This window comes from Elephas maximus, chromosome 5 (assembly GCF_024166365.1).
Source record: "Elephas maximus indicus isolate mEleMax1 chromosome 5, mEleMax1 primary haplotype, whole genome shotgun sequence".
Lineage (NCBI taxonomy): Eukaryota > Metazoa > Chordata > Mammalia > Proboscidea > Elephantidae > Elephas > Elephas maximus.
The window spans coordinates 158,393,112-158,409,349 of NC_064823.1; the positions used below are offsets into that span (position 1 = coordinate 158,393,112).

At 48.2% G+C, this 16,238-nt stretch overlaps 1 protein-coding gene across 5 annotated transcripts in view; it reads left to right on the top strand.

Annotated features, from left to right (window-relative positions):
• The window catches only part of EVC (EvC ciliary complex subunit 1), a 122,621-nt gene that overhangs the window by 95,427 nt on the left and 10,956 nt on the right, over window positions 1–16,238 (top strand). For 2 of the 5 annotated variants that reach the window (XM_049886525.1, XM_049886524.1), the window contains exons 13-20: window positions 1,144–1,253; window positions 5,733–5,943; window positions 7,246–7,452; window positions 10,874–11,018; window positions 12,626–12,737; window positions 13,690–13,816; window positions 15,355–15,528; window positions 15,766–15,859. In XM_049886525.1, coding sequence (XP_049742482.1) covers window positions 1,144–1,253; window positions 5,733–5,943; window positions 7,246–7,452; window positions 10,874–11,018; window positions 12,626–12,737; window positions 13,690–13,816; window positions 15,355–15,528; window positions 15,766–15,859 — 1,180 coding nt within the window. The remainder of the gene's footprint in view (window positions 1–1,143; window positions 1,254–5,732; window positions 5,944–7,245; window positions 7,453–10,873; window positions 11,019–12,625; window positions 12,738–13,689; window positions 13,817–15,354; window positions 15,529–15,765; window positions 15,860–16,238) is intronic. The other 3 variants (XM_049886528.1, XM_049886527.1, XM_049886526.1) reach the window with 2 other exon arrangements.

Sequence of the window (16,238 nt, forward strand, 5' to 3'; positions counted from 1 at the left end):
TCCCTGTTTCTTTTTGTCCTGATTTACTGTTGCTTCCTGCCTTCTCATCTTTGCTTTTGGGCAAATATTGCCCTTTAGATCTCATATAATTGATTGTTCTAATGAGCACCTTCCTCTTGGGTATATACTATGTATTTTTTGGGCTTGCCTGTTGTTTGGCTGGAAGGTGGTCTCTGGGAATGGCTTCAGTTCCAGGTCAGAAGGGTGTCTTAGGACCGTAACCTTGGGATTCCTCCATTCTCTGTCAGACCAGTAAGTCTGGTCTTTTTTGTAAATTTGAATTTTTGTTCTACGTTTTTCTGCCACTCCCTCTGGGACCCTCTGTTGTGATCCCAGTCATAGTGATTGATAGTGGTAGTCAAGCACCATCTAATTCCTCTGGTCTCAGGGGAAAAAATATTTATATTTTTTAGTTGTGCTTTAGGTGAAAGTTTACAGCTCAAGTTATTTTCTCATATGAAAATTTATACACATATTGTTAAGTGGCATTAGTTGCAGTCCCTATAGTGGGACAGCACACTCCCCCTTTTCACCTTGGGTTTTGTGTGTCCATTCAACCAGCTCCTGTCCCTTCCTACCTTCTCATCCCACCTCCAGACAGGAGCTGCCCATCTGGTCTCGCTTATCTGCTTGAACTAAGAAGCACACTCTTCATGAGGATTATTTTATGTTTTGTAGTCCAGTCTAATTTTTGTCCAAAGAGTGAGCTTTGGGAATGGTTTTTGTCCTGGGTTAACAGAGCATCTAAGGGCCATAGCTTTGAGGGTTCCTCCAGTCTCAGTCAGACCATTAAGTCCGGTCTTTTTACGTGAATTTGCGTTCTGCTTCACATTTTTTTCCCACTCCATCAGGGACTCTCTGTTGTGTTCCCTGTCAGGGCAGTCACTGATGGTAGCTGGGCACCATCTAGTTCTTCTGGTCTCAGGCTGTTGGAGTCTGGTTTATGTGGTCCTTTTGTCTTGGGCTAATATTTTCCCTGTGTTTTTGGTGTTCTTTGCTCCAAAGTGGGTTGGGACCAATTGATGTGAAAAAATGATTAAAAAAAAAAAAAAAGAAACAAAAGGCAAAATCCAACAAAGCAATGGTTGATAAAAATGAGCTTCAGTGGATTAACCAAGTGTGCCCTCTCTCCCTGGTGTCTAGCTGTGGATGGAGGAGCAGGCATTATCCACTGTGCTGCAGACGCACCTGCGAGAAGACCACGAGAGCATCATCCATGGGGTCTTGAACCGACTCACCGGCCTCAGTGAAGAGTGAGTACAGCTTTCTGAAAGTCCTGCATGATACTCCATTCTAGTCTTGATGTCCTTACCTATAAGGTAGACACATTCACCACCACCCTCCTTCCTCACTGTGTGCTTTTGAGGACCTAACCAAATTTTAAGTACAAATGTCCAGTAGAGTGGTAGTAGAATGCCATGGTTAAAAGCTCACACTTGGAGTCAAACTTAATCTGGGCGGATTACTTAAGATTTATTACCCTCAATTTCTTTATCTATGAAATGGGGATAGTAATTTTTTCCTCCAATTATACATATATTAGACTTTTTCACCTTGCCCCGTATGTCTCTTACATGCTATTTTGTATTTTTATTCTTTTATTCTCTATACCTCAGTCTGTGTATTTTCTTTTGACCTATTGTCTCAGTCATTTAGTGTTGTTATAACAAATACCACAAGTGGATGGCTTTAACAAAGAAAAACTTATTCTCCCACATTCTAGGAGGCTAGAAGTCTGAATTCAGGATGCCAGCTTTGTCTCTCTGTCAGCTCTTGGGGAAGGTCCTTGTCATCAATCTTCCCCTGTTCTAGGAGCTTCTCAGCACAGAGACCCTGGGTCCAAAGGATGCGCTCTTCTCCTGGCTCTTATTTCTTGGTGTTTTGAGGTCTCCCTGTCTCTCTGCTCACTTCTCTCTTTTATATCTCAAAAGACATTGACGTAAGACACAACTTAATCTTGTAGATTGAGTGTTGCCTCATTAACATAACTGCCTCTAATCCTGCTTCATTAACATCATAGAGGTAGGATTTACAACACATAGGAAAATCACATCAGATCACAAAATGGTGGACAACTGCACAATACTGGGAATCATGGCCTAGCCAAGTTGATGCACATTTTGGGAGAACACAATTCAATCCATAACACCTATCTTCCAGTTCACTTTCTCTCTCCTCAGCTATATTTTATCTGCTGTTAAGTTCATCTACTGAGTTCTTTAGTTACTGTGTTTTCATTTCTAGAATTTCCATTAGATGACTTTAGTTACCTGCTGAAATTCTTCATCTCGTCAATTAATTTCTTGAACATATTAATCATAAGTATTTTCAAGTTCACATCTGATTATTCCAATAGCTGATATCTTATGGGTATGGGTATGTTTTTGTTGTTTATTCTGTTGATTTTTGGGCAATTCATTTCTGTTTACATGTCTGATTATTGAATGACAAACACTGTATATGAAATCTTGTAGAGATAAGATTTTGACTGATGAAATCTTCCTCCAGAGAGGATTTATCTTACTTCTAGGAGGAAGTTCAGATAGTGGCAGACCAACTCCATCCATTTAGGAATTTAGCTATTCAAAGCTAAGCCTTTGTAAGAGATGGTCCACCCTTATTCCTAGGATGGGACCTTTCAGAGATCCCAGTGTGAAACCCTGAGATGTTTGCAAGGTCCTCTCTCCTTGGTAGGTCCTGAACTCTGATCTCTGTCTCCCTAATCCCGTAAAGGGGCCCTGGTGGTGCAGTGATTAAGAGCTTGGCTGCTGACCCAAAGGTCAGCAGTTCAAATCCACCAGCAGCTCCTTAGAAACCCTATAGGGCAGTTCTACTCTGTCCTATAGTGTCACTACGAGTCAGAATTGATGCCAATGGGTTTGGTTCTTGGTTTTGGGAATCCCATAAAGGAATCAGTGATGCAAACAGTTAACACACTCGGCTGCTAACCAAAAGATTGGCAGTTGGAATCCCCCAGATGCACCTTGGAAGAAAGGCTTGGAGACCTGCTTCTGAAAAAATCAGCTGTTGAAAACCCTATGGTGCACAGTTCTACTCTGACAGACATGAGGTTGCCATGAGTTGGAATCAACTTGACAGCAACTGGTAAATCCCATAAAACTCCCAAAGCTCTGTGTAGCCCTTCAGCTTCTCAGCAAATACCTGAGGTTATAAAACTAAATGTCAGACCTCTCTGGCAGACCGAGGTTTTTGTTTTTGTATTCTTAAGTCACTGAGATAGGAACTCAAAAATAGCATGGTTAGTTCACAATTTCCATTTTGGATGTGTGCATTTGGAGAGTTATGTAAGAAATTCAAATGGATATGTACTGTAGGCAGCTACATAATATGCATTTGAAACTTGAGAGAGGATATGATAAAGTTAAAAAGATAAAAAAGCAAAGGACTGATTATAAACCCCTGGTGAGACCAGTGGAGCCCTGGTGGCACAGTGGTTAAGAGCTATAGCTCTAACCAAAACGTCGGCAGTTCAAATCCACCAGGTGCTCCTTGGAAACCCTATGGGGCAGTTCTGTTCTGTCCTATAGGGTCACTATCAGTTGGAATTGACTCCATGGCAATGGGTTTTGTGTTTTGGTGAGACCAGTGTTTAAGAGGATGATGTCTCAGTTTCTTGGTGCTGCTGTAACAGAAGTACCACAAGTTGGTGGCTTTAGAAAACAAATTTATTTTCTCACAGTTTGTTGTTGTTGTTGTTAGGTGCTGTCCAGTCGATTCTGACTTATAGCAACCTTGTACACAACAGAACGAAACACTGCCCGGTCCTACGCCATCCTCACAGTTGTTGCTATGCTTGTGCCCATTGTTGCAGCCACTGTGTCAGTCCATCTCATTGAGGGTCTTCCTCTTTTTTGCTGACCCTCTACTTGACCAAGTATGATGTCCTTCTCCAGTGACCGATCCCTCCTAAGAACATGTCCAAAGTATGTGAGATATAGCCTCGCCATCTTTGCTTCTAAGGAGGATTCTGGTTGTACTTCTTCCAAGACAGGTTTGTTTGTTCTTTTGGCAGTCCATGGTATAGTCATTATTCTTCTCCAACACCACAATTCAAAGACCCGTTCTTCGCTCTTCCTCATTCATTGTCCAGCTTTCCTACGCATATGAGGCGTTTGAAAACACGATGGCTTGAGTCAATTGCACCTTAGTCCTCAAGGTGATATCTTTGCTTTTTCAAACTTTAAAGAAGTCTTTTGCAGTCGATTTACCCAATGCAATCCGTCTTTTGATTTCTTGACTGCTGCTTCCATGGCGGTTGATTGTGGATCCAAGTAAAATGAAATCCTTGACAACCTCAGTCTTTTTTTTTATTATCGTGATGTTGCTTGTTGGTCCACTTGTGAGGACTTTTGTTTTCTTTATGTTGAGGTGCAATCCATACTGAAGGCTGTGGTCTTTGATCTTCATCAGTAAGGGCTTCAAATCCTCTTCACTTTCAGCAAACAAGGTTGTGTCATCTGCATAATGCAGGTTGTTAATGAGTCTTCCTCCAATCCTGATGCCCCATTCTTCTTCATAGAGTCTAGCTTCTCAGATTATTTGCTCAGCATACAGATTCAGTAGGTATGGTGAAAGGATACAACCCTGACACACACCTTTTCTGACTTTAAACCATGCAGTATGCCCTTGTTCTGTTCAAACAACTGCCCCTTGATCTATGTACAGATTCCTCAAGAGCACAGTTAAGTGTTCTGGGATTCCCATTCTCCGAAACGTAACCCATAATTTGTTATGGTCCACACAGTCGAATGCCTTTCCATAGTCAATAAAACACAGGTAAACATCTTTCCGGTATTCTCTGCTTTCAGCCAGGATCCATCCCTGTTTCCACATCCTGTTCTGAATCAGGCCTGAATTTCCGGCAGTTTCCTGTCGAAATACTGCTGCAGCCACTTTTGAATGATCTTCAGCAAAATTTTGCTTGCACGTGCTATTAATGATATTGTTCAGTAATTTCCACGTTCAGTTAGATCACCTTTCTTGGGAATAGGCATAAATATGGATCTCTTCCAGTCAGTTGGCCAGGTAGCTGTCTTCCAAATTTCTTGGCATAGACGAGTAAGCACTTCCAGCGCTGTGTCCATTTGTTGAAACATCTCAGTTGGTATTCCATCAATTCCTGGAGCCTTGCTTTTCACTAGTGCCTTCAGTGCAGCTTGGACTTCTTCCTTCAGTACCATTAGTTCCTGGTCATATGTCACCTCCCAAAATGGTTGAGCATTGACCAATTCTTAAAATTTAGATGCTAGAATTCTGAATTCAGGGTGCTGGCTGTAGGGGAAGGTGCTCTGTGTCCACTTTAGGGGAAAATCCTTGTCTCTTTTGGCTTCTCTTCCTCAGTTGATTGAGATCTCCACATGGCATCAGTCTTTCACCATTTGTGCATCCTTGCTTCTGTGCCTAATCTGCTCCTTTTATATCTCAAAGATGATTGGCTTAAGACACTCCCTATACTGATACAGCCTCATTAACATAGCAAAGAAAACCCTGTTCCCAAAGGAATTGCATCCACAAGTATAGGGGCCAGAATTCCAGCATGTATTTTGAGGAGGACACAATTTAATCCATAACAGAGAGGCAGAAGAGGAAGGGATGATTCCAAACTACGTCCCTCTTAGAAAGGACCCCTGTGGGCACGACAGTTTGGGGAGTTTCTCCTAGCTTAGTGAGTCCAAGAGACTGATGCCTCTCCTCCTCCCACTTCCCCGAAGGTCCACGCGGTGTGTCCTGCAGAGCCATGACCTGCTCCTGTGCTCGGCGCTCCGCAGGCTGGCACTCCGCAGCAGCGCCATCACCACCCTGGCCCAGATGAGGCTGTCTGGGAAGAAGAGCCTCCTCCAGGAGCTTCGCGAGCAGCACGCCCTGGAGCAGGGCTCCTCCCAGTGCCTGGACGAGCACCAGTGGCAGCTGCTGAAAGCCTTGGTGTGTTAGGACGGTGCCTCTGCTGTGCCCGCACCCCAGACAGGCCATGCCCCTTCACCCGGCCCCAACCACATTGGCCAACACCCAAAGTCCTATTCCCCAGTGTTGTTGCAGGGTGGAGACACCCCACAGGGGACCACCCAGTGTACCGAAGGGCTCTAAGTGAGTGATAGAATTATAATAGAAAATTCATAGGAGATAGGTACAGTTGATATCAGGGGCTGGGGGTGGTAAGGGCCCCTGTAATGTTTTGAAGCCCTGGGTGGTACAAATGATTAAACGCTTGACTACTAGCCAAAAGGTTGGCAGCTCAAAGCCACCCAGAGGCACCTTGGAAGACAGTCCTGGTGATCTGCTTCTGAAAGGTCCCAGCCTTGAAAACCCTGTGGAACAGCTCTACCCTGACACACATGGGCCGCCATGAGTTGGAATCCACCGGATGGCAGCTAACAACAGCAACATGTTTGAGGCATCCATGGGAGGTGCAATTGGTTAACGAGATGGGCTGGTAACTGAAAGTTTGGAGGTTCAAATCCACCCAAGAGTGTCCGGTGATCTTCCCAAAATCAGCCATTAAAAGCCCTGTGGAGCACAGTTCTACTCTGACATGCATGGGGTTGCCATGAGTCAGAGGGGACTCAGCGGCAACTGGTTAATCTGTTTGAAGGTTTTATCTGATCTGAAGAAAGAGTTTGTAAATTGGGGAGCTGGGATTTAAACCCAAGCAGGCTGGCTCCATGTCTGCACAGAGGCACCAGGCTACAGGGGCAGCCAGTGTTCAACTCTCTGGCGAGGGACAGGCTCACCCTCTCCTCAGCTCTGCCCAGGAAAGCGTGCTCTGCCGTGGCTCTGGTTGCTCCTTCACCCCGTCTCAGACTCCTTCCTCCTCCACAGAAAGGCAACCCCAGGCCCTGTGTGCCCTGCCCTGGCTTCCTGATGTCGCCAGACTACTCTTAGACTCAGACCTGGCTTTGAACCCTGTCTCCACTGTGTGACTTTTGGAAAGTCACTTCTCTGAGCCTCTGTGCCCTCATTGGTCCTATTGTCCAGGCCTCATGGCCTTCTAGCAACTTGTTATACATGTGATGGACCACTGATGGCACCGGGCACACAATTGGTGCTCAATAAATGCTTTTGGGGAGCCTTCAACAGACACTGAGGCTCCTCCGTTGTTGGTTATAGCAAGCCCCTTTTCTGCCTTTCCCCACCCCTCCCACACCTTCCTGGGGCCGGGGCAGGGCCAACAACTCCTGGCCGGCGCTTCTCCACGCCCCCCCCCCCCCGCCTCCTGTCCCTCTCTAGGAGGCACGCGTCCTGGAGGAAGCCGGCAGGCTGGAGGACGAGGCCCAGCAGATGCGGCTGCAGCTGCGCCAGCAGCTCCTGGCCGAGGCCCGGGAAGCCGGGCGGCTCCTGCAGCAGCACACAGAGCGTGCCGTGGGGCAGGCGCTGCTGGGACACGCACGGAACTCGGCCACCAGGAGCCGGACCAAGGACAGGGAAGACTTCAAGGTACCTGCCCACCTGTCCCTGGGGAACCCGAGTGGCAAGAAGGATTGGGGTGAAGTGGCGGGGGGGTGGGGGGCAGGCAAGAGCAGCACCTAGGGGTCAGCACACCAGGTCTGATTCTTGCTGCCCCTTCACTGGGAGCCTGTGGCCTTGCAGAGTTGACTTCACTTCTCCAGGCCTCACTTTCTGCACCTGTAAGGTGGGACTCTGTCACCCATCTGTCAGCTTGTTGTACTGGGGTGGCTTGCATGTTGTTATGATGCTGGAAGCTATGCCACCAGTCTTTCAAATATCAGCAGGGTCACTCATGGTGGCCAGGTTTCAGCAGAGCTTCCAGACTAGGACAGATCAGGAAGGAAGACTGGAGATCTACTTCTGGTAATTAGCCAATGAAAACTCTGTGGATCACAACAGAGTATTACCTGATGTAGCGCTGAAAGGCGAGCTCTCCGGGTTGAGAGGCAGCAGTGGACTCAGACGTGCCAGGGACCATGAGGACGGCACGGGACTGGGCCGTGTCTTATTCTGTAGTACCTGAGGTTGCCATGAGTCAGAGTTGACTCGATGGCAACTAATAAGAACAAGTTGGGACTGCCTCCCTCGTAGAGCTGTGACCACCGCTCATAGCAGATGGCAGGTTTCTGTCTGCTGTGTGCCAGGCACTGTGGTAGATGTGTTCCAAACACTGGCTTCGTCTGTCACAGCTCTTAGAGGAATGTGGTTTGGCTCAGAGTCACATGACAAGTCAGCAGCAGAGCCAGGATTCAAACCCAAGCCCCTGTCCCAGAGTGGCATGTACTGTCCCTGACACCAGCCACCTCTGCTGAGACTCTGAGGCTTTATGGAATTGACCCTAAGGGCTGAGAACGGCAGCCAGCTTCGGCTTGGCCTGAATAGGCAGTGGTTTACTCTTTGTATTTACAGTAATGGTAAATAATAATGAGAAAATCAATACTAGTAATGGGTGCCTGATCCAAGCCATGGTCTTTTCAATAGTCTCACATGCATGCAAAAGCTGGACAATGAATAAAGAAGATTGAAGAATAATTGATGCCTTTAAATTATGGTATTGGCAAAAAATACTGAATATACCATGGACTGCCAGAAGAATGAACAAATCTGTCTTGGAAGAAGTGCAGCCGGAGTGCTCCTTAGAAGTGAGGATGGTGAGACTTCATCTCACATACTTTGGACATGTTATTAAGAGGGCCCAGTCCCTGGAGAAGGACATCATGGTTGGTAAAGAAGAGGGTCAGCCAAATAAAAGGAAGACCCTCAACGAGATGGATTGACACAGTGGCTGCAACAATGGGCTCAAGCATAACAACAATTGTGGGGATGGCGCAGGACCAGGCAGTGTTTCATTCTGTTGTACACGGGGTCACTATAGGAAGTACCTAAAACAACAACAACATATGCATGCAAAAGCTGGACATTGAATAAGGAAGACCGAAGAAGAATTGATGCTTTTGAGTTATGGTGTTGGTGCAGAATATCGAATATACCGTGGACTGCCAGCAGAATGAACAAATCTGTCTTAGAAGAAGTACAATCAGAATGCACCTTGGAAGTGAGGGTGGCAAGACTTCACATTCTTTGGACATGTTGTCAGGAGGGATCAATCCCTGGAGGACATCTTGCTTGGTAAAGCAGAAAGTCAGTGAAAGAGAGGAAGATCCTCAACAAGATGGACTGACACAGTGGCTGCAACGATGGACTCAAACACAGTAATGACTGTGAGGATGGCGCTGGACTGACAGTGTTTCATTCTCTTGTGCATAGGGTTGATATGTGTCTCAGTGCACTTCTAAGTTGTAACAGCTTTGGTCCACCTTATCTCACGGGAGTCTCACTACTGTCCTTGCACAATTAAGGCTAATTTTTGTTCCCATTGTACAGTTGGGAAAACTGAGCCTCATGATTGGACAAAAGACCTATTTACAGCCTTCCAGCTAGTGGGTGGAAGAGACAGAATGGGAGCTCAGGCCTTCTCCACAACCAACATGTCCTGCTCGCCTGAGCTGCCTCCCTCCTCCCAGGCCAGACCCAAAACCAAAGCAAACCTGTTGCATCAAGTCAATCCCAATTCATAGCAAGCATCCCTATAGGACAGAGTAGAACTGCCCCATATGGTTTCCAAGGCTGTAAATATTTACCTAACCAGACTGCCACATCTTTCTACTGCGGAGAAGCTGGTGGATTTGAACGCTAACCTTCCAGTTAGCAGCTTAGAGCTTAACCACTGTGCCACCAGGGCTCCTGAGCCAAACCCAAGTGAAAAAAACCAAACCCATTGCTGTCAAGTCAATTCCGACTCATAGCGACCCTATAGGACAGAGTAGAACCTCCCTGTAGGGTTTACGAGGAACAGCTGGTAGATTTGCACTGCCAATTGTTTAGTTGGCAGCTGAACTCTTAACCCCTGTACCCCCCAGGGCCCCAATTCCCATTCTTGGTCCCATAAATGATTAGCTGGACAGCTTGTCCCCACTGATCAATCAGAACAAAATGCTTGTCAACCAAACTTCCCTCCTGCCCCCAGGTCCCTGAACTTCAGCCACCCTCAGCCTGAGCCAACATACAACCCTCCCTTCAGGGCCCCTCCTGGAGGATAAGCTGGACTCAGCCAAAAACATTCTCTGATTTACTGTGCCATCACACCCCCCTCTCATCCCACTTTCCCACACCTGGTTCTCCGAGTCTAGTTTATTGTCATTTCTGTAAAAGAAAAACCCTTTTTAAATAACCTTTGGGACACTTGCCGATCTTAAAGTCAGAGTGTTCTCCCTATTGCTATAGTCTTTCCTCCGACTCTGTCTTGTAATCACCTTTTTTTTTAATTTTTTTTTTTTTTTTGGTAAAAGTATATACAGCCAAAGGTACACCATTCAACAATTTCTGCATGTTCACTCTAGCGACATTGATTACATTCTTCAGGTTGTGCTACCATTCTTGCTGTCCTTTTCCACATTATCCTACCACCATTGACTTAAACCCACTGCCCCCTAAGCTCATCTAACCTTTCGAGTTGCCATTGCCAATTTGACTTGGAATAGATAATTCTTTAAAAGAACACAGTGCTCAAAGAAGATGTACTCTGCTAATTAAGATAAGCTGATTTTTGGTACAAAGAAGGCTTCAGTTTAAGGTTTAAAGATTATCTGAGAGCAATAGCTTCCAGGCTTGCAATCATCTCTTGAATAAAGTCTCCTTTTGCTAAGTTCAGATTTGTTTCCTAGAGCAGGTGAAATAAGATTGTCATGACTGCTTTAAGCCAACCATGGCCTCTTGGCCTGCTCTCTGGCCAAGCAAGTTTGGTAAGCGGAGTGGAAGGTATGAATCGGGGCAAGACGAGACAGGGGTCAGTCTGTGCTCCCGTACATGGTTTCTCTGCTGAGTCACAGTCCTTCTGTCCTCCCCACAGACATCACTGATGGAGGCGGCCGTAGAGAGCGTCTATGTGACCAGCGCAGGTGTCAGTCGACTGGTGCAGGTGTACTACCAGCAGGTTGAGAAGGTGATGCAAGACCACGAGGAGAGGAGACTGCAGCAGCTGAGGACCCTGCAGAGTAGGGCACCTGCCGCGGGGGGGAACCCAGGGAGAGATGAGCAAACGCTGAGTTCAGTTTGGGGCTGGGTAGAATTTCAGGGTTTTCTAATTTCATTTTTTGAAATTTAATTTTTTTTTTTTTAACGTTTTTATTTGTCTGCTGCTCTGTCCAACAAAGCGCTTTTGGGACACTTATAAAAATACATGCATATAGCAATGTCTTAGTTATCTAGTGCTGCTGTAACAGAAATACCACAAGGGGATGGCTTTAATGAACAGAAATTTATTTTCTCGTAGTTCAGGAGGCTAGCATTCCAAATTTAAGGCACTGGCTCTAGGGGAAGGCTCTCTCTCTGTCGGCTCTGGGGAGTAGCCCTTGTCTCCTGCAGCTTCTGGAGCCCATGGGTTCCTCGGTTCTGTCTTCTGTCACATGGCGTCTGTCTTCCCCAGTGTGTGCTTCCTTATCTCTGTGTCTAGACTTCTTCTTATATCTCAGAAGTGATTAGGTTTAGGACCCACCCTACACTGATGGGACCTCATGAACATAACAAAGAAAATGCTATTCCCAAATGGAATTATATCCACAGGGTATAGGGGTTAGGATTTCCACTCATATTTTCGAGGAGACACAATTAAATCCATAACACATGGGTTTTAACAAAAGGCCACCCCAAATGAAGGAACGGACAATATCCCCAATTCCAGCAATAATATGTACATAATAATATGAAAAAGTCAATTTTTTGAAGGCCACTCCTTGTAATATCCTTCCCAACATCTGGGAGCTTCAGAACAGTGTGGAATTCTGTGCTCTTTGATGGAGTTTGACTGGATTTTCCAAGGATTGGGGTTGGAATGGCCTTCAAGAGAATGGTCAGGCAACAGGTCCTTGGGGTGGTCTTCTGTGAATGTTATTTCTCTCAACTGAGCTTAGCTGCCTCCTTTGTTATCCCCCTGTACTGGGGAAACCAAGGCCTGTGTTCAATTAAATCATACACACACACACACCACACACACACACACCTCACACCGTACACACCACACATACAGACCACACACATACTACACACGCACATTGTATACACGTTCCTCACACCACACACTCACAAATATGCACCACGCATATACCACATACACCGTACACACACAGCACACATATACCACATACCACACACACATCGTATACGCATTCCTCACACCACGCACACTACACACGCACAGATACACTTCACAGATATACCACATACACCATGCACACACATCTCTCACCACACACATAACATACGCACTACATACTACCACACACACCACACATACACCTCACACATATGCAGCATACACACATTCACAAACACATACGACACACATACACACACATCACACACACACCTCACACATACACACACACCTCACACATACACATACACATCACATACACACCCCTCACACATACACACACAATCCCCTTCCCAAGGGTGGAATTGCGCATGCTGGTGAGAAGGCGACAGTGTCCTCTTCAAGAACAGTGTGCCTCACCCACCCCCATGCCCCCAGCACCCGCCCAGGCCCAGCGCAGAGTTGGTCCTTCATCCACACCCCTGATGGTTGTGTGTCCAATGGGTCTAGGTGAGAGAGTGGAAAACTTCAAGGTGAGGAAAAAGCAAGAACTCAGTGACCGTTCATCGGGGGCCAAGATGGCAGACGGAGCCCATGACGCCCCCCAGGCCATCCACCAGAGGTGAGCTCATGACCTTTGTGTGGGTCCCCTCACGTCTCTGCTGCACGGATCCGCATCTGGCACCTGCGCTTGCTATCTGTTACTGCCCGTCTCCCTGCCTAGTGTGGAAGCCCCAGAGGCCGTCCCCTCCCCACTCTGCCGGCTGTGGTGTGGTGCTCACAGCCCAGGACATGGCACCTCTCCTCTTGTTCTGATTTTGGGTGCCTCAGAGCCAGAGCCTGGGGTGAGGCATGGGTGCCGGTTGTTTACAGGGAGTGACCTAGTGTAATGGTGTTCTCCCAAGAGAATGATGTTGTTCTCACAGGAGACAGGCCTGGGAGGCCAAGGGGGTCTAGATGTGCTGGCTGCTCAGCCACTTTGCAGCGGGGCAACCTCAGGGCTGTCCCTCGGAGCCTCTCCCTCCTCCCTGACTTTTCTGCTCCCTGTCCTGCTGATGTCACCGAGCCACCTGGGATCAGATGAAAAACCATGCACGTGGAAGCTCTGCAAACTCCCAAACACTCGTCAGTCGGCGTCCACCATTATGCTGAGTCAGCCTACTGGTGAGGGGGACGCGTGCTGTGTCTGCAGCCTATGGCTGCGATAAATCATGCCCGAGACAGCCATCCTCCTCGATGGCTCCAAGGGCTCTAATGTGTCTAAAAATCCATGAGACCTATCGTCAAGTCGATTCTCACTCCTAGCAACCCTATAGAACAGAGTAGAGCTGCCCAAGAGGGTTTCCAAGGAGCAGCTCGTGAATTCAAACTACCGACCTTTTGGTTAGCAACCTAGCTCTTAACCACTGTGCCACCAGGGCCCCCAAATGCATCTAACCCATTGCGGTCGAGTCGGTTTCAACTCTCACGTGTCTAGTTGTCACAACTTGGCAAGCCCTGCACAAAGATTGGTGCTGGGACTCTGATTGACCTGCCAGCATGGGTGGCACTGACTGCCTTCCTCCCTCCCCCAGGATGTTGTCACAGCAGAAAAGGTTCCTGGCCCAGTTCGCTGTGCATCAGCAGCTACGCCTAGACGCCGGGAAGCAAAGGGCCAGAGCCATGGACCTCCTGGAAGGCCAGCTGGAGACCCAGCTTCAGGTACGAGGCATGGGAAAGAAGAGGAGAAATAAGGCACCCAACCTCGCGGCTCGTACCGCCAGCCCCTCCCCAGGGCCCTGGTGCCTGCACGTCCCTCATTGCCTGCTGAGTCTCACCGGCTGGTGGCCGTCAGCTTGGACCGTTAACACCTGGAAGGCAGGCAGCGAGGCCCTGTGCTAAGTCCCTGGGTGTCCGCTGCACCCAGCTGGGGCCAGGCCCACAGCAGCTGACCAGTTCCTGTCGATTCAGCGGGAAGGGAGACGACTATTTCCCCGTGTGTGGCTCTCGCCGCAGGTGGTGCCTAAGGTGAGGGCAGTGCCTTTAGGCAGCATCGGTGACCGATGGATCCCTGCATGGTGCAAATGATTAAGCACTGGGTGACTAACCGAAAGGTTGGTGGATTAAGCCCACCCAGAGCACCTCAGAAGAAAGGCCTGGCAGTCTCCTTCCAAAAGATCAACCATTGAAAACCCTGTGGATCGAGGTTCTACTGTGACACCCGTGGGGTCCCCATGAGTCAGAAATGACTCAGTGGCAGCTGGTTTTTTGGTGGTAACTGAAGTTTGCACTTTTTCTGGAACATACAGGCAGATCTGATCTCGTTATGTGTAGTGGATAGTTCGTCCCGGAAACATCTTGTTACTGAGCTTGTAAGGGGAGGCAGTCAAGCAAAGTGGCTGCCGTTAAAGGAAAAATCAAATATCCCGGAATATAAGCATTTCACAGAGTGTTGGGCCCTTGGGAGTAGTCACCACCAGTGGTGGCGGTCATAAAAGAATATAAAACCAAAAAACCAAACCCGATGCTGTTGAGTTGATTCTAACTCGTAGCAGCCCTATAGGGCAGGATAGAGCCACCCATAGGGTTTCCAAGGAGCAGCTGGTGGATTCAAACTGCTGACCTTTGGGTTAGCAGCCGAGCTTTTAATCACTGTGCTACCAGGGCTCCGAGATATATATATGAATATACGTAAGAATATGTATAAGAATGTAGTGATTATAAAAGCCAGCTGCTGTTGAATCTTGGCAACCCTGCGTCGGAGAACAGGACTGTGCTCCATAAGGTTTTCAAGGCTGTGACCTTTTAGAAGTAGATCACCAAGCCTTTCTTCCAAGACGCCTCTGGTGAGCTCAAACCTCTAATCTCTCAGTTAGCAGCCGAGCGCCTTAGCCGTTTGTGCCACGCAGGGACTCCAGAGTAGTCGTACACCTGTTGCCATCAAGTCGATGCAGACTCATAGCAAACCTATAGGACAGAGTAGAACTGCCCCACACAGTTTCTAAGGAGCAGCTGGTAGATTCAAACCGCCAACCGTTTGGTTAGCCGCCAACCACTTAACCACTGCACCACCAGGGCTCCTAGTTAACATTTGTTTATTAAGGGGCTGTTAGAAACAGTCACTGGGCTGAGAGCTTCACATGCAGTGTCCAATGTCATCCGCCGACAACCTAGGAGGAGGTTACTGTTATTGTCCCAGTTACAGTGGGGAAACAGGCTTAGAGACAGTGTCACGCAGCTAACAAGGCATGGACCCACAGGTTTGGAATCCAGGTCTGTCCAGTCGAACTGTGGTGTGGCAGTTAAGATCTCAGGTTCTGGAGCCAACAGAAGTGTTGAGATCCTGGCTCTGCTGCGTCCACCTCCAGGGCCCCAGCAGATCCTCAGCCTCCGACCTCAGTGTTTTCATCTGTAAAAGGGGGCCCATGACCAGTGTGAGTGAGGAGAGCCAGTTGTCTGGCAGGAGCCCGTAAATGTTAGCTCCCTCCCTCCCTCCCTCATGCCTCTGCCCTGCCCAGCCCTTTCTAGATGCTTCATGGTGATTGATCCTCCAAGCCTGGAGTGGACCCTAGGCCATCCTCAGAGGTGTCAGATTTCCTTCTGGTGGGGAGGTGTGGAGGGATGGAGAAGGGCGATGGGGGCCCAGCTGACCCTCTCCCTTTTGCACTCAGGAAGCCGAACAGAGCTTCATCATGGAGCTGGCTGCACTGGCCCGGGTGCCCCTAGCTGAAAGCAACTCGTCCTCAAGTAAGCGGGGGCTGTTGGGTAAGTCTCAGAAGGCGTCGTCTGCAGGGAGGCGCTCCGGGCTCAGAACGCAAGGGCGTAGTAGTCAAGCAGCTGGTGCTGGGCCCCGCATCCCTGTCTGTAGTGAGCAGGCTCAGGAAGGACACCCCAGGGCCCTGGCTGTCTAAACCCCAGTCTGGTGGTAATCCCGAGTCCTTGCTTGGCCCCTCCCAGCTGTTTCTCATCCCTGACTCTGTCTTCTCAGCCGTAAAGTGGGGACACGTCCTCCTCCCTGACAGTGACCACCTCAGTGACACCACAGCGTCCTTGTTCCTGGCTCCTCCCCCCCCAGCGACAACCTTAGTGATATCACAGTGTCCTTGTTCCTGGTGCCTCCCCCAACAGTGACAACTTCAGTGAC